The following is a 21,226-nucleotide window of genomic DNA, read 5'->3' on the forward strand; positions in this document are numbered from 1 at the left end:
ACAAAACTCATTCTCCTAATATGTCAAGTGTATATATAAATATATTTCACATACCTAATCATCACTATCAGATTTAAGGTTCTTACAAAATCTTCCACCTGAAGGAGGCAAACAAAATGAGCCTATGTCTAACTGATGAGATACATGTGAAAGTATACAGTGAAACCTCATTCACCTAAGCCTCAGTCAGTTGATACATTGCTCAAGTACTGGTAGTGTCTGCCGCTTTCACATATCATTTCCTGATCCCACATTACATGAAGACAGTAGGAACTATCACTTTATATTATTGTGCCAAAGTGTTCATCCTAATGTCTTGTAGACATCTCCATGTCCGCTAACTACCTAATCATTATTGGTTGCTTAGTGATTTGGATTAGCAGAACAAGAATGAAGCAATCCCGTGAAACTCTGATAACTTCATGGACATATATTTAATGATTCAGTGTTGATCAAATTGGTTGAGGAATTTGACATTCTTGTAACAAAACCATGCAACACAGCTAGATGCAACATGCTACAGCCTCCATCTGCCTCCTACCTGCATCAGCCCCCGTGTGAACGATGCTCTCGTCTCCCAGGAACAGGCGGCGGGCCAGGTTTCTTCGGTACCAGGCCTTAGGCAGAGACAGTATCTCGGACAAACGTCTCATGTCATACTTGAAGCTGGCTGTGCCAATGTCACAGATGGCTGGAAGAAGAAGATGGGAATAGCTTGCGACTAGAAATCATCCTGTGAGATGAGTCAAGGTCAAGGTCAAGGTGAAATCGTGTTGGGTGAGGTCAAGATCAAATTCTGCTGAATGAGGTCTAGGTCAGATTCTGCTGCACATGGTCAATGTCAGATCATGCTGGATGTCAAGGTCATATCTGCTGGATTAGATCAAGGTCATATCTGTTGGATGAGGTCAAGGTCATATCCTGCTGGATGAGGTCAAGGTCCAATGCTGTATAATGAGGTCAAGGTCAAATGCTGTCTAATGAGGTCAAGGTCAAATGCTGTCTAATTAGTTAGTTAGTACTCACCTGAGAACCTGACCACATTGGACTTCATCTGGGCCTCCTTGTTGCCTGACAGAGAGTTCTCCGAGGCTCCCCGCAACTCCATCTTCCTACTCCTTGAGATGTTCACCTTGATGAACTCCACATTAAGGCTGAGTGAGTCCTTGCGAGACATCTCCAGCACCCCTCCGCCTGCATGCTCCTGTATGCTGCCTGTAGAATACAGATGAGTGCATCAACATCATTGCTGCTACATGTCTTAAAGCATTGGGCAAGTCACAATGTAAATAAGTATTTCTTGTAGTTATCTAGCCCGAAACTTTATCCTTATGTTTCTGGGTGACAGAGTCTATGAAATTTGGAGAAAATGCAATTGAACCTGGAATAAAGGTTAAAAAGATATAGCTTCATTTAAATTAATTTGATAAAATTTTCAAACTACCAAAAGGTTTTCTTTCCATAGTCCCAAAGCAGTACATAGTATCACTTTGTTTCTGTACAATAGCATGAGTATGCTACAGAAGAATAAAAAAGCATATTTTTTCCAAATTCTCTGTTTGACCTCAGCGTCCATGATAATGTCCAGTGTAAGTAGTGTTGACACGTAGTGCTGTGCATAGTAAGTGAGCATGGGTTAATGCCGCTTTCAGCAATATTCCAGAAGGGCTTCAAACACTGCAACCCCTGCAGGAAGTTGAGCCTGAGCCCTCTGTGTGACGACTGCCTCCTTGGTCTTTACCGGTAGGTAGAGGGTCCCGCTTATAGGAGGAAGGTCCGGGTTCGATCCTGCCCACGTCATACCAAAAGATGGTACTTGTTGTTACCCTGCCCGGCGCTCGGAATTAAGGGGCACAAACAAGGACAGGTCGGCTTGGAGTCTGCATACTGTGTCTGAGTGAGGTATTCATATTAAATTGCAGCATGGTATCTCAGTGGGCTAACATTATAAAATCAGCATCAGTCAGACGAGTACAAGCGGCCACACATGCACACTAGTGCAATAATCTTGGACGCAACATTAAACCCCTTTTCACCTTACCTCTGTGTGGCGAGTGAACACTTTAACCACAAGGCTACCCCACCCAGAGATGCCAACCTTACTGAAGCTTTGGAGTAATGAGTTGGGTGAAATAAGAGTAATTTTAGGCCCAAATCGTAATGGTTGGCATCCCTGCTCCTCACCCCTAAACATTGTAGTAAATAATTACAGTGTTCTGTTTCTCCTCTATGATTCTAAAGACATGACAGAGTGGAGTGACTGACCTAGCCGTCTCTGCCCCCCTCCGTACGGGTGGAAGACATAGAGTGAGAAGTCCGAGAGGCAGCCGGTGACACTCAGGCCTCCGGAGTGGGTGGAGGAGGAGCCTTCGGAGAGGGTACTGCCCAGTCGGCTCCGTGAGGATGTAGAGTTGCTGGGCAACCACTCGTGGGTTCGTTTCGGGACTGGGAAAAAACACAGTTATATAATAATAAATCCATTTAATGCACCTAATTCCATTCACCAAGTAAGTGCTCATGGGCTTCAACTATTATTACCCCAGTCAATGGATCAGAGTGCACTTCATTTTCATTCTCAGCTCCCTGGGGAGTATACAACCTAGGCTGCCAAGGCTGTGAGGCGCTAGAAAGTTAACAGTCACATTACCATCTCATCTTACTGGATAGGATATTCATGCAGTTGATATGCGTTTTCTTAATGTCTGTCTATCTCAAGGCATCTGTAATACATGTAATAGTTTCAGCAATGATATTAGTATTTAAAATCCTGTTCTTCCGAATATTTGGATTATTTTCACATAAGCAAAGTAGAGCTTATTCTTTGTCTCTGGCTGACAACTTACTCTTTGCCTTCATTGGTGGTGTTCCTTCAGCAATGGAGCCGTCCAGGTCGGACTTCTTGGTGGAGAAGACAAGCTCCAGGGAGGGCACCTGGAGCAGACACTCCACACGGGATATGGGTCGGCAGTTGAAGCGGATAACGGAAGGCTCCACCTTGATGTAGACCACCACGTCCACAGGGAAGGAGGCCATGCTGACTGGTGACCCGAGGGAGGCCTGGGACGCGTCCAGATCCATGTTCAGGACACTGCCCATCAGGTCTGCAGGGACAGAGAGGGTGAGTGAGTGATTGATGCAGGGTGCTGTCAAGCTGAAGATCATAATCACGTCATCTGGGATTCAAAACCATAGATCCATGCAGCTAAGGGACACCACTGTGGGTCTTCAGCATGATGAGCTTACCAACAGGCATATGTTGGGAGGGAGGGAGTAAATTGGGTTTAACCCCACTTTGAACAGTTTTTTTGGTTTTGGTTTTGGTTTGGTTTGTTGTTTAACGCCACACTCAGCAATATTCCAGCTATATAACAGCGGTCTGTAAATATTCGAGTCTGGACCAGACAATCCAGTGATTGATATCATGAGCATTGATCCATGCAATTGGGATACGATGACATGCATCAACCAAGACGAGCATCAACAGTGACTAAGTTAGTCACCTCTTACGACAAGCATAGTTGCCTTTTACGGCAAGCATGGGTTGCTGAAGACCTATTCTACCCTGGATCTTATGTCACTGTGTGTCAGTTTAATGTGATGATTAGTTCACCACTTTACAATTTGGTACTGACAAACCTAGAAACATAATAGGACGAACCAGCATTCGAACCCAAGATCATAGGTTTCGGGTGTGACTAAGGGACGCAACTCAGTGAATTGCAGTGCCTTTGACGGGCTACTAACATTGTCTTAAAGGACTGAGTGAGTGTTACCCTGGCTTTGCATGTGTTTGTGATGGATGCCACCAATTGGACAGGATATGCACACCTTTCAGCAAACACCTAGTATCATCAGTAATTGTTAGTGATTCATAAATACATGCTCATGATATAGTCGTACAATGGACTCTGCCTTCAGCAGACATTTCTTATGTATATGGAAATGGTTTTAGTTCTATTATTTAGCAAAAGCTGAGTCATATCACAGTGGGAGATATAAGAAAGGGCTTCACACATTGTGACAATGTTGGGACTCAAACTCAGGTCTTGTGTGTGACGAACCAAAAGCTTTGATTGCTGGACTACTACTCCAGCCTCTTATTGGGCACACAGACAAGGGTTCCTACTCCTTGTTACACATACCGTATTTGATGTAATAAGCGCCCAGGGCGCTCTCAAAATTAGAAATAGGGGGCTCTTATTGGAATATTATTTTGGTGAAAACAAACAAACAAGGACTTGAGTTGAAAGATAAATTTCGTTGTTTATGCTGACAGCCAGAAGTTTTTATGTATGACAGATATATTTTTCCAGAAATTAACTGCCCATAAATAAGGGTGCATATAACACATGAGTGCGTATTATACGTGAATAAATAAGTCTTGTGCACATTGATCAGTCGGAAGGGGTGCTAATTGGGATTGTTCACCAGCCAATATATTAGCAAATGTTGCCGTGGGCGCTTAGAGCGGGGCGCCTATTACGTGGAGTACGGTATGTCTTGCTCACTGCCTCTGGTACATGCATCTCACCTTTCTTGTGTAAGGGTGCAGAGAATGGGAGAGGCTCCAGTGCTTGTTCCAGGAAGTCTAGCAGGCAAGGACTGATGATCATCTCCTGTGAAGCATTAGCAGTGATCTAACATGGTTCTACATCCTCATGACAAGTACCTTGGACCTAATTGCTTCATTGCGGAAGTCTCAATCTCTCTTCTAATGAGACCGACTCCAGGGTCTAGAGGTAGAGCATCCACCCAACTAGCAAAAGTCCCAGAGTTTGATCACCAGTTGTGCCACACCAAAAGATGTTAAAAAATGGCACTTGTTGTTACCCTGACTGTCGCCAGGCATTAAGAGGCAAAACAAGGACTGGTCGGCTATATGTGTCTGAGTGCGGTATTCATGCTGAACTGCGGCATGGTATCTCAGTGGGGTAGCACTCTAAAATCAGCATCAGTTTGGACTAGTACAAGCAGCCATTCACCAATTTCACCTCACCTCTTATAATGAACTTCGCACAGAATTTCTCTCTCTCATGGGTATAACTTGATTGGATGGTTAATTTTTAGAGTTACATAATTTGGTTTCAGCTCAAATCAAAGCTAATAAAGTGAATGGGTACAGGTATAGATCATAATAAATGGAAATGTAATACTCAGGATAATCAAGTGTGGCCCTTCCCTCACATATTATTGAAGTTTACCCATCAAACAGGAGAACTATTGTATCTGATATTACAACAATAAAGTCAACAAAGCAAATGATCTAAGATATTTAAATCTATGTATAAACCTGATCTTAATAGTACAATTTTGTACAACACAAATTATTTATTTTGGTCCAAAATTATTTCTTCATTTATTTATCAAACAAATGTAAATACTTCACTGATGACCATTTTGGTTTCAACTTTAAATGAAGAAATCTGTTTTCTTGAGCATTTTGTTTATCTTATGCATGCGAAAATGTACAACTCTATGGACACCAACTTCTGGTTTATTGCATTTAGCACAGTCCTGATGGAGATTCTTACACCGTTACCAAGTTGGAATGATGTTGTGGGAACATTGCCGTCATTCCAACTTGATAATGATGTAAGAATCTAAATGAAAACATTGCAAAACTCAGTAAACCAGAAGTGAAATTGTATGTTTTCTTATTTATATCAACTTCTACAATGCCAAATCACACAGTTATCTTCTGCAACTGCAATTATTTTGATTTCAGGTGAGATGAGGCGAGGCGAGGCGAGGCGAGGCGAGGCGAGGCGAGGCGAGGCGATGTGAGGCGAGGTGAGGTGAGGTGAGGTGAGGTGAGGTGAGGTGAAATAGGGTCTAACATTACATTCCATGATTATTGCACTTATATAGGATCGTACAGTACTAGTCCAGACTAATGCTGATTTTATAGTGCTTGGCCACTGAGATACCATGTTGTGTTTAACATAAATATCCCACTCACAGTATAATGACTCTGAGCCAAACAGTCCTTGTTTTAGCCCCTTTGTGCCTAGTGTCGGGCAGGGTAACAACAAGTACCATCTTTTAATGTCTTTTTAATGACTCTCTACAGGCTCTACCACTAGACCATGGAGGAGGTTTTTGATTTTAGCATTTGCCTTGTCAAATTACTATTGGCCCCAAATAACCCATGCCCATAAAAAAATAAATGATTGAAGTAGTTTTGTGTACTTCATCATTTGCAGACATTGTTTCAATCAAAGACCATTACTGTTTGGTTAGATGTTTGAAAGGCGCCAATGTCCTGACTTACCTCTGGCAGTTTCTGTAATGACAGCCAGGCATACAGGTTGGCCTTCTTGACTGCCCCTCTACGACTGAGGATGGACACGTTGGAGCAGTTGTCGACGCTGTCCCAGTTGCCATCGGACTGTGTGGTGAACACATCGGTGGACGACTGTGCCGTGAGATCGGGTCGGTCGACACTGGAGGAGAACATCCTCTCCCCATCAGAGATACTCCCGGTGCTGTGGACCAGCTCAGCCAGGGTGGTCTTGGAGTAGTAGTGAACCTGAATAGGGACGGAAAGCGTGAGTGTGTGAGTCAAGCTTCATGATGCAATATTACAGCAACATCCTATTGGGGGCACCAGAAACAGGCTTCATACTGGAATTAAAGAAGATAGAGTTAGAGTCCAACTCCAAACTCTTGGGGCTTACATCAATCATTCCCTCAGGACAGATAATCTGAAATTCCTTATAACTCAAGCTGTACAGCACAGATAATCTGAAATTCCTCACAGCTCGAACTGTACAGGACAGATAATCTGAAATTCCTCACAGCTTGAACTGTACAGCACAGATAATCTGAAATTCCTCACAGCTCGAACTGTACAGCAAAGACAATCAATAATTCCTCACAGCCTGAGCTGTACAGCAAAGATAATCAATAATTCCTCACAGCTCGAACTGTACAGCACAGATTATCAATAATTCCTCACAGCCTGAGCTGTACAGCACAGATTATCAATAATTCCTCACAGCCTGAGCTGTACAGCACAGATAATCAATAATTCCTCACAGCCTGAGCTGTACAGCACAGATAATCAATAATTCCTCACAGCCTGAGCTGTACAGCACAGATAATCAATAATTCCTCACAGCCTGAGCTGTACAGCACAGATAATCAATAATTCCTCACAGCCTGAGCTGTACAGCACAGATAATCAATAATTCCTCACAGCCTGAGCTGTACAGCACAGATAATCAATAATTCCTCACAGCCTGAGCTGTACAGCACAGATAATCAATAATTTCTCACAGCCTGAGCTGTACAGCACAGATAATCAATAATTCCTCACAGCCTGAGCTGTACAGCACAGATAATCAATAATTCCTCACAGCCTGAGCTGTACAGGACAGAATTTCAGATTATCTGTCTCGAGGGAATGACAGGTGTCAGCCGCAAGCTTTTGTCAAGGGACTTGCAGAATTCATTTACAAGGGACAGATAATATGTAACAATACATCACACTTTTTTCATTTTCAAAATGGTCCTAATGTTACCTCATCCTTGGCACTCTTATTACTAATTCTATGCTTTGTGTTTATTACAACTGAGGACATTTTCCACCATCATATTACCTTGACATCAACACTAGGTAGATAGAAGACGGTGGTTTCCACGGTGACCTGAGGAGGTACAATGGTCTTCTTGGCCTGCAGCAGGGTGGAGGATGACTCCTGTCTCTTCAGCTTCCGTCTCATCACCGGCGATGCCGTCTGCTCTCCAGACAGGTTTCTCTCCCTCTTCTGTTGTCTATAACACAGCATGGGGCGAGTGAGTTTGTGAGTTAAAATTCACATGAGCAAAGTTTCATCTATTCGGTGACAAGAAGTTATACATTAATAATAAATGCATTAAGACCTGTCGACAATGGACATTAAAACAACTAGAGCATCACAGATTTGTATCAAAACTAGCAAGAAACCATTAAAAGATAAGACGACACAATACATGATATAAACAGGCCCAGATCACCAGCAACCAAAGATCGGCCACCATACTAGGGACTATGAGGACTTGCTATAAATCTGATATCTAAATGGCTCCCTGGCAAGATTTACACCATCCCTTTAGTCACTGGTGATTATAAGACTGAGACACTGGTAGACATAAACATACTTTGAAATATTAGGGCTTACGTACCCTCACAGTACAACAGTTTTACACTAACACGGCAAGGAAGGAGGATTGTAAAAAGGTTTTGATGCATTGAAGGCAGACATCTTTGGTGAGATATCCAATTGTTTCAGCATGGTAGGAAAGGCCAAGTGAGGCTTGTCATGTGTATCACGTTGGAAAAACCCATGATAATTAGGGTGAATCTGAGATTTGAACCTAGGTCCAGCCTATCCTGGCACTACCAAGGGACTCAACTCTGCACATCAAATTGTGGTGCCTTAGAGTTGGTCTGTTCATCAAAGAACAACTTAAACTTTGCCTCCATAACCTGTGACCACTTGATGTTCACTTAATTGGAAGATCAGGTACTGAGGACGTTTCTGCTGAAACTGAAATTTTCACAGGGGTTCTTGATTTGTAATCCTGACTTAATAACTTATTTTCACGTGAGAAAATGAATGATATATTATGCTGCAGTACAGCTAAATCACAGAAACTGTAAACAGTCAAACCTGTATTAGGAAAACCAGTAGTTGACAGCATGAGCACCTTTCCAAACTGTCAGCCAGGTCTCACACTGTGACTACACTATTCTTTTGGCACGGTCACACTGTCACTACCCGATTCCATCTTCTAGAGTCAAGGGAAATAACTGACCATAAAAGTCCAGATTCGACCCTTGCCGAACTAGGCTGGAATTATGGAGTTATATTTTGGCTGAACTGACAGAGTCTATGCATAGTCCAATCAAAATTGTGTAAGGACATCGACATTTGGTTGGTAATATGCTGTGCAGATTTCGGTCGATTGGAGGATTTGCAAAGCATGTGTACCATCGACTTGGTGTCAACGGATATTTTCCAAATATTTTCATGTTTAATCAAGGTGATTTGATGCACTTCGTGAAGTAAGACCCGTTTTATCATTATACAGATTTTGTTTATCGATCAGATCATCTTGACTGGTTGCCACTATTTTGTTTGAAGCAAATGAAAGTGATGTCAGAGGTGGAATCTGATTGGTCAATAGGAGGGACATTACTCGTAATAGCCACTGGCGCCACTGCGACCAAACCCAGAAATTCCAGCCCAGTTAGGCAAGGATGGAAACTGGACAAACATAGTCAGTTAATTCCTTTGCAATGGTAAGATGTCCGATTCTCACTGACGATGGTTATAAGGGCACTATATATTGGCACAAACACACTTTGATACATGATCTTCATTGATGATGATTAGGACCGACACAAATCTGGCATGCCGGTGTGTAGCGACCTCACCTCTTGACCTCCTCGTCCCTGGCTTCTTTAGGATACAGCACACACTTGCCGCTGTCGATGAACACCTTTACATCCAGCTCAAAGTCGATGTTGGGTTCTGCAGCAGAGGTCTTGGAAGCGATGCCGCTGCCGATGCTGGGGTTGGAGCTTGTCTTCAGCTTCCTCTTCATTCTGGATGGTCTGGGAGGAGGGGGATACAGTGTCACACATCAAACTCATCCCGTAACCGTATTACAACGGTGCTTACAATAACGCTTAGCGCTGTATAATGGCCCAAATTGTTTTGCTATATTTTGCAATACAGGTATCTGTACATGAACCTATTTTTTAAGAAGTAGACCCGTAAAGATTCCGGGTTAGGATAGGTCTTCAGCAACCCATACTTGCCGTAAAAGGCAACTATGCTTGTCGTAGAAGGCGACTAACAGGATCGGGTGGTCTGGCTCGCTGACTTGGTTGATACATGCCATCGATCCCAATTGCGTGGGTCGATGCTCATGATGTCAATCATGGGATTGTCTGGCCCAGACTCGATTATTTTACAGACTGCCGTCATATAGCTGGAATATTGCTGCATATTTCTTGACTAATATAACGGAACAGAGAAAAAATATTTCAAAATGTATCAGAGGGCTTTGTTTTTAAAAATTATTGATGTGGTATTGTAATTATGAACGGCAACAAGTCATCCTCATTTGGAAACAGTTTACATTCTACATGTTTTATTGTTTGTTTGTTATTTAACGCTGGACTAATCAATATCCAAATTTAGATGGCGGTCTGTAAATAATCGAGTTTGGACCAACGAATCCAGTGATTGACGTCATGAGAATCAACCTACAAAATTACGATGACATGCATAACCAAGTCAGCAATTCTGACAACCCGATATCGTTAGTCGCCTCTTATGGCAAGCATGGGTTGCTGAAGACCAATTCTAACCCGGGTCTTCACGGGCACTGTATGTCCAAATGACATGATTCCTGAGACAATATATCAGCATGCAGGAATCAAGAGACTTTAATCTCAAAAGTACGCTAGGAGCTACCAAAGCTTTTGCAATTAATTAGGTACAAAAACATAATTATGATCTCCTTTTCGCACCATCTATGATAATACAGGATAACAAAATATTCGCATCACTATTTCCCCTTGATACATGCATCACTGGACACCATGGTGCAGTGACTACCGACATCAATATATCGCTCACCTTCGTCGGAACACTGTGTCTAGGTTGATCTGCGAGTCCGGAGTGTCCGAGTCTGTGGATGATGGCAGATCCGAGTCAGATGTGAGGTCCTGCAGTGACACACTCTCTCGCAACAACGGCAGGTCAGTCTCGTCAAAACTCGAGGTCATCGCATCTGGGGTTCTGTTGCAAACATCCGTGGCATGAGTAATGAAAATAGATTATGATTGGTTGGTAAGGCTATGAGATGGTGAGGTGAAATTGGGTTTAACGTCCATCCAAGATTATTGCACTTATATAGCGACGTGCATGTGCATGTGTGTGTGTGTATGCTTGTAATAGTCCAGACTGATGCCGATTAAAAGTGCTATCCCACTGAGATACCATGCTTGAGTTTAACATGAATACCCCACTCAGACACAGTATACTGACTCCGAGCTGACCAGTCCTTGTTTTAGTCCCTTAATACCAAGCGCCAGACAGGGTAACAACAAGTACCATCTTTTAACATCTTTTGGTATGACGCGGCCGAGGATCGAACCCCAGATCTTCCGCTCTCCGGGCAGATGCTCTACCACTAGACCATGGAGGCAGTCTGTAAGGCTATGAAGCTCTGTGTGTCATTAGGGCTTAACAAATCCTGAAGAGCCAAAGGCACCAGTTCATGGCCAGAGTGACATCTGTGGAAAGTGTAATCAACAAATAATGAATAGCATTTGAGCCATGCTCCAGAAACAAAACAGAGGAAGGACTGACAGCACCAAGTCTAATGTCCCCCTGCCACTTTGTACAGGGGTGTCTTACTTTGAGAGGAGGGATCCCGTGACAGTTTGGTACTCACCCTGGGGGAGTGTACGTGTTGGACCTGGTGGCCCCGAACTGCACCCTGGCCACATGCCCTGAAGGAGATATCGCAGCCAGGTCGATGGAGTGAGTGCGAGCCTGTCGCCTGGGATCCATGGTGTACGAGGTGACACGGCTGCACTCGCCTTGACTGCAACAACAGGAATACTCAGTGCAATCTTAGCTTTCATTCAACTAGACTTCAAGTTAACTTTCATTTCAATTATTCCAGATTCAGCATTAATGTCAAAGGGTAAGTATTCAGATGATTAAAAAAGGTCTCAAATATTTTAACAGTAACATTGAAGCATCCATGGAACTCCTTTAAGTTCTAAGACTGCATCTTAAGAGCTATTTTCAGTGTGAATCAGAGAATCAGCATAAAGTCCAAGACATCAACATGTCTGGAATTGGATTTTGTCTAAATGTTGGCCACGTCTCTGATTCATTACGTGTCACCAGTACCGTCTCATCTTTGCTCTTCTTTCAAATTTGAAAAATAAAAAAAGTTTAAAAGTTGACAGAGAAGCATCAGACAAGAGTGACACTCACTGATCCTTGCGTTTTCCATGGTGTCCCCCATAGGACTTAGAACGGCTGTGTGCTGGTTTCGGGTTTAATCCAAGCTTGTCCCTTATCGCTGATGCCTGGCAAACAAATAATACATCAATCAATTCGACATTAAAACATTACAATTGTTATGAAAACATTACAGGATGATAACAGCTGCTGAAACACTTCAACCCTAACCTCCAAATCACAACTATGACACTCGTATCGAATACATAACTATTGAATAACTATCAATCATGGGTGAATACTTTCTGTCCTAAATCCCTTCAAATGATCTGGACTCACCCGTTCACTCTGTTTCTTCAGCTTGTTGAAGACGTCTCGGCGGAAGTCGTGGAAGAGGATAGCCTGCAGCTCCTCAAGCTTTCGTCTCTCAGCCTCGATAATGGACAGGGTGGCGCCAAGTTGTCTGCAACAGGTTGGTTAGATACAACTACTGTCTTTCGTACCTGCCTATTTTCTTCACCTGGAGCAGATGCGATATTCCAGTTGAACGTAAAGAATAGTAGTGGGATCATACACTGATGCATCGGTGGATCAGGATTTTTTACTTCTCGACACTAGTATCGATCATAATTGCACTCTGAGTAAAAAGTATCGATTAATACCTTAAATATATTTTATAATAAATGTTATACCAAACACTAATTACTAGTGAAAATGAGTAGTGAAAAGGTAAATATTTTCATCCATTGCAGCATAGTTGACACTGCCAACTGTGAATCACTAGTGTGCCAGGTATTTGGCCATCCTGTCCCTGATCTGAAATAGATGGCTTTACGCACCACAGATAAAAGCACATGTAAGTAAGCAAGATATCGGATCGCTAAGTTGGTGTATCTAGCCAGCCCCACTAAATAAGTCAGGAATTCTGAGAGATGTTGTCATCCCTTGAACAAATAAAGGCAACAAGATGAGGAAGGTTGTCATACATTAAAGTCATAAATGCAATATGCATCAAAGATTTGACACAATCTGAACATCTCCCTCACAAATCATTTTAAGAATATCAGTCACATAAAGCTAAAAATATAATTGTCTTGGTTCTCGGGCACCGCCCGCATCTTCATAAAGTCTGCCGCAAGTTTCAATTTTATTTCCATTATCAAAAAATAAAAGAATCGTAATACTTAAAAACAATGCGATCCAATATAGATAGCAGTTACATCCTTTTACATGCGCACTGCTTTACTGTGCATCTCGTGTTATGGTCATGGCAGCAATCAGAGTTTGCATGCTTGTTTATGTACAGAGGCCCTTTTCCAGGTTGATGGTACACAACTGTTTATTTTGTTACATACTAGCTTGAACAACAAAAAACACACACCATCCGCCCACACTATATTACCTGAGGACCAATTCTTTATTTTTGAAAGCCTAATTATTCTTTTTAATATATGACTACTGTATAGGGAGGAGATTTATGAAGCATTTATGAAGTTGCATAGCTGGAAAACTACCATGAACACGATGAACTTTGCTGGAAAATAAGAAACTGCTTTGGGCATCATTGTTTAATATATTCAGTTGTCTGCCACTACGATTTTCCACATGCCCATCTAATAACGTCATTTCATCCTTATCAAGCCCACTGTGCTGCTTACTTGAGGTCCTGCACCACCTTAGCCTGTTCATTCATCTCCCGTTCAATCTGTCTCGCTCTCTCCTTGGGGTCCAGGTCTTGACTGAGGAGCTCCTCGGGGAGAATGTCGGACACAAGACTCGGGCGTCGCAAAGGGTCATCAATCTGCAGCAACAAAGTCGTGTAATTCCTGTGTGCCTTGCCTAGGGTTAGCTTCCCATTGTGACGACTGTTTCAATACATGGTTCTGAGACTGCTAATTACTGCCTATCACCCCTGTTTCTAGGTGAAGAAACCTATCAGGTCAGAGACTGCTAATTACTACCGAACACCTGTTTCTAGGTGAAGAAACCTATCAGGTCAGAGACTGCTAATTACTACCGAACACCTGTTTCTAGGTGAAGAAACCTATCAGGTCAGAGACTGCTAATTACTACCTATCACCCATGTTTCTAGGTGAAGAAACCTATCAGGTCAGAGACTGCTAATTACTACCCATCACCCCTGTTTCTAGGAGAAGAAACCTATCAGGTCAGAGACTGCTAATTACTACCTATCACCCCTGTTTCTAGGTGAAGAAACCTATCAGGTCAGAGACTGCTAATTACTACCTATCACCCCTGTTTCTAGGTGAAGAAACCTATCAGGTCAGAGACTGCTAATTACTACCTATCACCCCTGTTTCTAGGTGAAGAAACCTATCAGGTCAGAGACAGCTAATTACTACCTATCACCCCTGTTTCTAGGTGAAGAAACCTATCAGGTTTTTCAGTAAGGTATTCTCTGTGATTGTTGTGATAATAAAGAATAATAGAACAAAGAATTTAACGAAAGAACAAAGAAGTATTTTACAAGACATACAGCTTTTCCATTGGACGAGGGGTCGGTCACATGACAGCGAAAGTGATGTTCATAAGAGTATGAATGATACAATTTGACACATATCTTTTTCACGAGACCGTATTCTTGAAATGACGTAACCACTGATGGACTACTTACACATTCCTGGGGGGGTGCCCTTGAAATTCCCTCGCACAAATACATACAGAAGCGTAATTTCTGATCATTTAGACCCTTTAATCTTGAAGTCAGTGATTTAGCATACATTGAGAAATGTCAGAGAGTTTGACAGCATGATCATTAACGAATATGCTTGCTACGACTCATCCCAGTGAACAAAATGAAGAAATGCACATCCAAACTATTGTAGTATATCATATATCTCCTTCCAAAGTCACAAAAACTGACCTCCGTGTCCGTGGCCTCATTATCCAAGCCATCCGTCTCGTCTTCCTGCATCCCGAATCCCGTCCCAAACCCAGCCTCAGCCTCCCCAGCCAGAGCAGTGAGGTTGTGGCCCAAGGCTGTCAGGCGCTTGCCGATGTTGGTGTCGAGGTGGACATCAATGCCCTGCATTTGCCACTGGACATTCAGGATCCACTTGGCGTTACTCCTTGGATCTGCAACACAAACAGGGGCACTGTATGCTTGTCAGTCTGGTTACTTGCATCCTCAGTACCCCCTTCATCACTACATCGTCATGGAAACAAGTGGTAAGATGCATGTCTAAAAATATTGTTTGTTTGTTGTTTAACGTCGCACTCAGCAATATTGCAGCTATACGACGGCGGTCAGTAAATAATCGACCCTGGACCAGACAATCCAATGATTGACATTATGAGCATCGATCCACGCAACTGGGATACGATGACATGCATCAACCAAGTCAGCGAGCCTGACCACCTGATCCTGTAAGTCGCCTCTTACGACAAGCATAGTGGCCTTTTACGGCAAGTCTAAAAATATTGAATGATATTAAAGCAGTATTAATAAATTCTTCAGTGCGGTGATTCTCATCATGTTTATCGCTCTTGAACTTCCTTTTCGTGTGAAGGAGTTGTCATGCAATGTGTGCCCACCTGAGGCCTGTTTGTTGATGGTCCTTGAGCACACCTCGTACGTGCCCTCGGGCACACAGCAGATGTTCATGTTCGGCTCCTCTTTCCCATTGGGCTTCCAATCATCCCACGACGTCTCGAAGTCGTCAGCAAACCGGAAACTAAACCCTGAATAACAGAGATTACATGCTGACAACTGGATATCACAGATGGATACGATGTTTCTGGTATGTTTATTTGTTTGTTGTTCAGGGTCACATGCAACCATATTCCAGCTATATTACGGCAGCATGTAATAATGAGGTATGGACCAGACAATCCAGTGATTGACATCATGCATAATAGTAATTGGGGCACACTGTCACCCAATCAACCAAGCTTGACCACCTTATACATTATGTCTCACGACCAGCATGTGCTGTTGGGATCCATGGACCAGACAATCCAGTGATTGGCATCATGCGTAATAGTAATTGGGGCACAATGTCACCCAATCAACCAAGCTTGACCACCTTATACATTATGTCTCACGACCAGCATGTGCTGCTGGGATCCATGGACCAGACAATCCAGTGATTGACATCATGCGTAATAGTAATTGGGGCACAATGTCACCCAATCAACCAAGCTTGACCACCTTATACATTATGTCTCACGACCAGCATGTGCTGCTGGGATCCAATTCCTGCACTGAATCCCCTGATAGTCTGCATAGGAAAAGCTTGGGAGGTGAGTGAGTGAGAGAGTGAGTTGGGTTTAACGCCGCTTTTAACATTATTCCAGTCATATCACAGCGTGTCAGCTTAATGTTGGAGGAAAGCCCGAAGTGATGCAGGTCTCAGACGTTTACCACTTTGGTGAAACCCACGAGCACGGGTATGGTGCTGACAAACCTAGAAACATAATCGGGGCGAACCGGGATTCGAACCCACAATCATAGGTTTCTGGCGTGCCCAAGGGATGCAACTCTGCACAGCGAATTGCGGCGCCTTAGACGACTGGGCCACCCGTGCCTCCCGCTTGGGAGGTGAGGTGAAATGGGGATTAACATCACATTTAAGATTATTGTGGCATGCAAGATTAGTGCAATTATATAGCGATGTCCATGCAGCTATGTGTGTGTGGGCTTGGCTGCAGTTCTTCATGGATAACCCACTCAGACACAGTACACTGCCGACCAGTCCATGTTAGTAGTCTTTATTCAAGTGTATTGTAGGCCATAGGCCCATGATACAAACGGTAAGTGTACAGTGGAAGTTCGAGGATCACATTTATGTATTTACCAATGATTGTCTAAGATACATGGCTTAAACAATAAACAAAGACAGACTTTGTACAGTTGCTTGATGGACAGATGACATTAGGATGTTGAACTATTGCCTTGTTGGGAATTCATAACATTTTCTTGGTATAAATTCTGCCCTCAGAATCTGGTAACATATTAGAACAAAATGGTACTCATCTTCAACATAATTGCACTTACATGCTTTGCAAACTCGTTCCACTCCAGGTTCCATTTTGTGTCTACCAGATCGATCCGAAGATGATGGGAACTACACCGTAATCTAGCCAGAGCATGTGTAACTTTCTCTTGTGGTAACATAGTAATATATATATCCAGGCCAAACGATTGCTTATACTACGAATAGTTATATGATTTTGAGCTTTCTGAACTGACATGAAGGTGCATGAAGTGATGGAACTGTCTGTAAATAATCGAGTCTGGACCAGACAATCCAGTGATTGATATCATGAGCATCAATCCACACAATTGGGATACAATGACTTGCATCAACCAAGTCAGCGAACCTGACCACCCGATCCTGTTAGTGGCCTCTTATGACAAGCATGGGTTGCTGATGACCTATCCTAACCTTCACAGGTCACTTACCTTTGAACCTGCCCTTGCTGACGAGGGAGCCTGACGAGCAAGCTGAAATCTGGCTACTCTCGATTGTGAGCACCAGCGCTGCCCCAGGGTCACTCTCTGCCATGCGTCCCAATCCCGGTCCAGGCTGAAAGTATCATAGAACACAGATAAGCATCTACCGCTCACATACAGACAGCTCACCCCCACCCCCCATCTACCCCTCACATACTGGCAGCCCACGCCCATCCCACATCTACCCCTCATATACAGACAGCCCACCCCTAGGCCATATCCACCCCTCACATACAGGCAGCCCACGCCCACCCCATATCTACCCCTCACATACATTCAGCCCACGCCCACCCCATATCTACCCCTAACATACATTTAGCCCACCCCCACCCCACATCTACCCCTCACATACAGACAGCCCACCCCCACCCCACATCTACCCCCACATACAGGCAGCCCACCCCCACCCCACATCAACCCCAACATACAGGCAGCCCACGCCCATCCCTACCCCTCAAATACAGACAGCCCATCCCCAGGCCACATCCACCCCTCACATACAGGCAGCCCACGCCCACCCCATATCTACCCCTCACATACATTCAGCCCATCCCCACCCCACATCTACCCCTCACATACATTCGGCCCACCCCCAGGCCACATCCACTCCCCACATACAGGCAGCCCATCCCCACCCCTCATATACAGGCATCCCACCCACACCCCACATCTACCCCTCACATACAGGCTCCCCATATCATTCTGACCGGCACCTGGTAGGAGAGGGTGTGAGTTGTATACTGACCGGCACCTGGTAGGAGAGGGTGTGAGTTATACTGACCGGCACCTGGTAGGAGAGGGTGTGAGTTATACTGACTGGCACTTGGTAGGAGAGAGTGTGAGTTATACTGACCGGCACTTGGTAGGAGAGGGTGTGAATTGTACACTGACCAGCACCTGGTAGGAGAGGGTGTGAGTTGTATACTGACCGGCACCTGGTAGGAGAGGGTGTGAGTTATACTGACCGGCACCTGGTAGGAGAGTGCGTGAGTTATACTGACCGGCACCTGGTAGGAGAGGGTGTGAGTTATACTGACTGGCACCTGGTAGGAGAGGGTGTGAGTTGTATACTGACCGGCACCTGGTAGGAGAGGGTGTGAGTTGTATACTGACCGGCACTTGGTAGGAGAGGGTGTGAGTTATACTGACCGGCACTTGGTAGGAGAGGGTTTGAGTTGTATACTGACCAGCACTTGGTAGGAGAGGGTGTGAGTTGTATACTGACCGGCACCTGGTAGGAGAGGGTGTGAGTTATATTGACCGGCACTTGGTAGGAGAGGGTGTGAGTTGTATACTGACCGGCACATGGTAGGAGAGGGTGTGAGTTGTATACTGACTGGCACTTGGTAGGAGAGGGTGTGAGTTGTATACTGACTGGCACCTGGTAGGAGAGGGTGTGAGTTATACTGACCGGCACTTGGTAGGAGAGGGTGTGAGTTATACTGACCGGCACCTGGTAGGAGAGGGTGTGAGTTATACTGACCGGCACTTGGTAGGAGAGGGTGTGAGTTATACTGACCGGCACTTGGTAGGAGAGGGTGTGAGTTATACTGACCGGCACCTGGTAGGAGAGGGTGTGAGTTATACTGACCGGCACCTGGTAGGAGAGGGTGTCGATGGGGACACAGATGCCCATGTCGTCCACCGTCAGCTGGAGGAAGAGGGTGCTGAGGGAGGGTGCTGCCGCGGCCTGGGCAAACTGTGGCAGCTTGTTGATCACCTCCTGTGTGGCGGTCTGAACCTGCAGACATAGAAACAAATCATAGTTAGAATAGGCCACTAACTGCACCGCTACTTAAGCTAATTCTGACTAGCAAAGAGCAACACCCACCTCCTTGTTGAGGGACATCCTCTGCTCCGTCCAGTACTCGTAGGCATTCTTGTAGTTGAGCCACACCAACACAGCTGCAAGGAGAAGTCAGCTAGAAGACCAGTCACACAAAACATGGCACTGTACAAGCAATTCTTGTAAAGCCAGGCTTTGGAGGTGGTGGAGGGTGTATGAGTGGGTTTTGGTAGGGGTGGTGGAGCGGGTGGGGATGGTGTGTGTGGGTTGTGGTGGTGGTGATGGAGGGGGGGGGGGTTGTGTGTGCATGTATGCTATATAGGCATATAGGCAAAAATTAAAAACATTAAATTTCAAATATTTGTATTTTATTTCCTCAAACTGTTAAGAAGGGAGGGAAAAGAAGAAGAAAATTGTGGGGATGGCAGTTAAGATAAATTTTCATAAGTATTACAGTATGAAAATTATTTACTTATATTGATAGCCACAGTAAATGAGGTGTTTTTAAAAGATTTGCCTTATTTCAGGTCGGTAAAATAAACCCCCCTACCCCCACTACTTTTCATCTTTTAGAGTCATTGGATTTGTAAACCAAGTTTAACAAAAAGTCTGGCCTAAAGGAAAATGAGAATATCACAATGTCATTGGAGCAGGCAGGCAGGCAGGCTGCACTTTCTTTCTTGTAAAAAAATATTTTGATCAAGGAGTATAATGTGATGGCGTGAATGAAGAATATAATATGAAGTCTGTTCAGAGCTGTGGTACATGTGGACCCAAGCACATGAATTGTGGTGCAAATAAGGTTCTGAGTTTTTCAGGTCAGCATAACAGACTTTAAACATCACTCACAATTGAGGCCTTTGTGTCTCATCATGTTACAGTAACTACATGCCTACCCTTGTCGAAGGCGAGGGGCTGGGCCAGGACGATGGGTCGGCTGAGGTTGATGATGAGGGCTTCCTGATTGGTGGACACGCCTGGGATCATCTCGTCCTGAAAGATGGAAGTACGTGAGTGAGTGTGTGGTGTGGTGTGGTGTGGTGTGGTGTGGTGTGGTGTGGTGTGGTGTGGTGTGGTGTGGTGTGGTGTGGTGTGGTGTGGTGTGGTGTGGTGTGGTGTGGTGTGTTGTGTTGTGTTGAATTCTACTTTGAGAAGTATTTCAGTTACTGTATTCGACGTAATAAGCGCCTAGGGGGCTCTCAAAATTAAAAATAGGGGGCTCTTATTAGAATATACTTTTGGTGAGAAAAAAAAGTTGAAAGTTGAAAGTGAGTTGAAAGATTGTATATTTTGTAGTTTATGCTGACAACCTGAAATGATACAAAAGAAAAGTATGTGTGTATCATACTCCATACATATATTTTCCAGAATTTAATTGCCCATAATTAAGGGTGCATATAACACACAAGTGTGTATTATGCACGAACAAATAAGTCTTGTGTACATTGATCAATCAGAAGGGGTGCTAATTGGGATTGTTCACTGGCCAATATATTAGCAAATATTGCTGTGGGCGCTTATTAGAGCGGGGCGCTCATTACGTCGAATACAGTATATTACAGCATATAAGCTTTTATAAGGGAGGTAAGTCTGAAGTGATGCAGGTCTTCGACTTCGGTGAAAGCCAGGACAAGGGTATGGTGCTGATGAACCTAGAAACATAAGGTTGAACTGGGCACTGGGAACAACTGTGTGCTGTAATGAATTTATTTTGTTGCCAAGTTATTGTGAAATACCATTTAGGGGTTGGAATCTAACCAAAATAACAAAAAGATTAGCTGCCGTCATGTGAAGCTGGGATGTTGAGGCTTGTTACATCAGAAACCAAACAAGTGTTAAAGCAATGACAAATGTATCCACATCGACACCCTAACTGACCTGTAAGGCATTCCGGATTCCTATCTTGGTCTTGAAGAAGGCCATTGTCTGAAACTCAGGCTCAGCCTCCTCAAACACTTGGTTCTGCAATGTAATAGAAACAGTGAGTGA

At 43.9% G+C, this 21,226-nt stretch overlaps 1 protein-coding gene across 1 annotated transcript in view; it reads right to left on the minus strand.

The window, feature by feature from the left end:
• The window catches only part of LOC139450634 (bridge-like lipid transfer protein family member 1), a 92,042-nt gene that overhangs the window by 18,919 nt on the left and 51,897 nt on the right, over positions 1 to 21,226 (minus strand). The window contains exons 35-54 of the mRNA XM_071232420.1: positions 21,116 to 21,199; positions 20,134 to 20,230; positions 19,283 to 19,356; positions 19,043 to 19,192; positions 17,401 to 17,524; positions 15,531 to 15,677; positions 14,860 to 15,071; positions 13,634 to 13,776; positions 12,315 to 12,438; positions 12,009 to 12,103; positions 11,455 to 11,607; positions 10,635 to 10,796; positions 9,422 to 9,601; positions 7,602 to 7,776; positions 6,272 to 6,529; positions 4,532 to 4,616; positions 2,844 to 3,101; positions 2,266 to 2,445; positions 1,027 to 1,215; positions 542 to 691 (exon numbers count right to left, since the gene is read on the minus strand). Coding sequence (XP_071088521.1) covers positions 542 to 691; positions 1,027 to 1,215; positions 2,266 to 2,445; positions 2,844 to 3,101; positions 4,532 to 4,616; positions 6,272 to 6,529; positions 7,602 to 7,776; positions 9,422 to 9,601; positions 10,635 to 10,796; positions 11,455 to 11,607; positions 12,009 to 12,103; positions 12,315 to 12,438; positions 13,634 to 13,776; positions 14,860 to 15,071; positions 15,531 to 15,677; positions 17,401 to 17,524; positions 19,043 to 19,192; positions 19,283 to 19,356; positions 20,134 to 20,230; positions 21,116 to 21,199 — 3,040 coding nt within the window. The remainder of the gene's footprint in view (positions 1 to 541; positions 692 to 1,026; positions 1,216 to 2,265; positions 2,446 to 2,843; positions 3,102 to 4,531; positions 4,617 to 6,271; positions 6,530 to 7,601; positions 7,777 to 9,421; positions 9,602 to 10,634; positions 10,797 to 11,454; positions 11,608 to 12,008; positions 12,104 to 12,314; positions 12,439 to 13,633; positions 13,777 to 14,859; positions 15,072 to 15,530; positions 15,678 to 17,400; positions 17,525 to 19,042; positions 19,193 to 19,282; positions 19,357 to 20,133; positions 20,231 to 21,115; positions 21,200 to 21,226) is intronic.

Source organism: Haliotis cracherodii, unplaced genomic scaffold, assembly GCF_022045235.1.
Source record: "Haliotis cracherodii isolate W230 unplaced genomic scaffold, xgHalCrac1.p SCAF_8, whole genome shotgun sequence".
NCBI lineage: Eukaryota > Metazoa > Mollusca > Gastropoda > Lepetellida > Haliotidae > Haliotis > Haliotis cracherodii.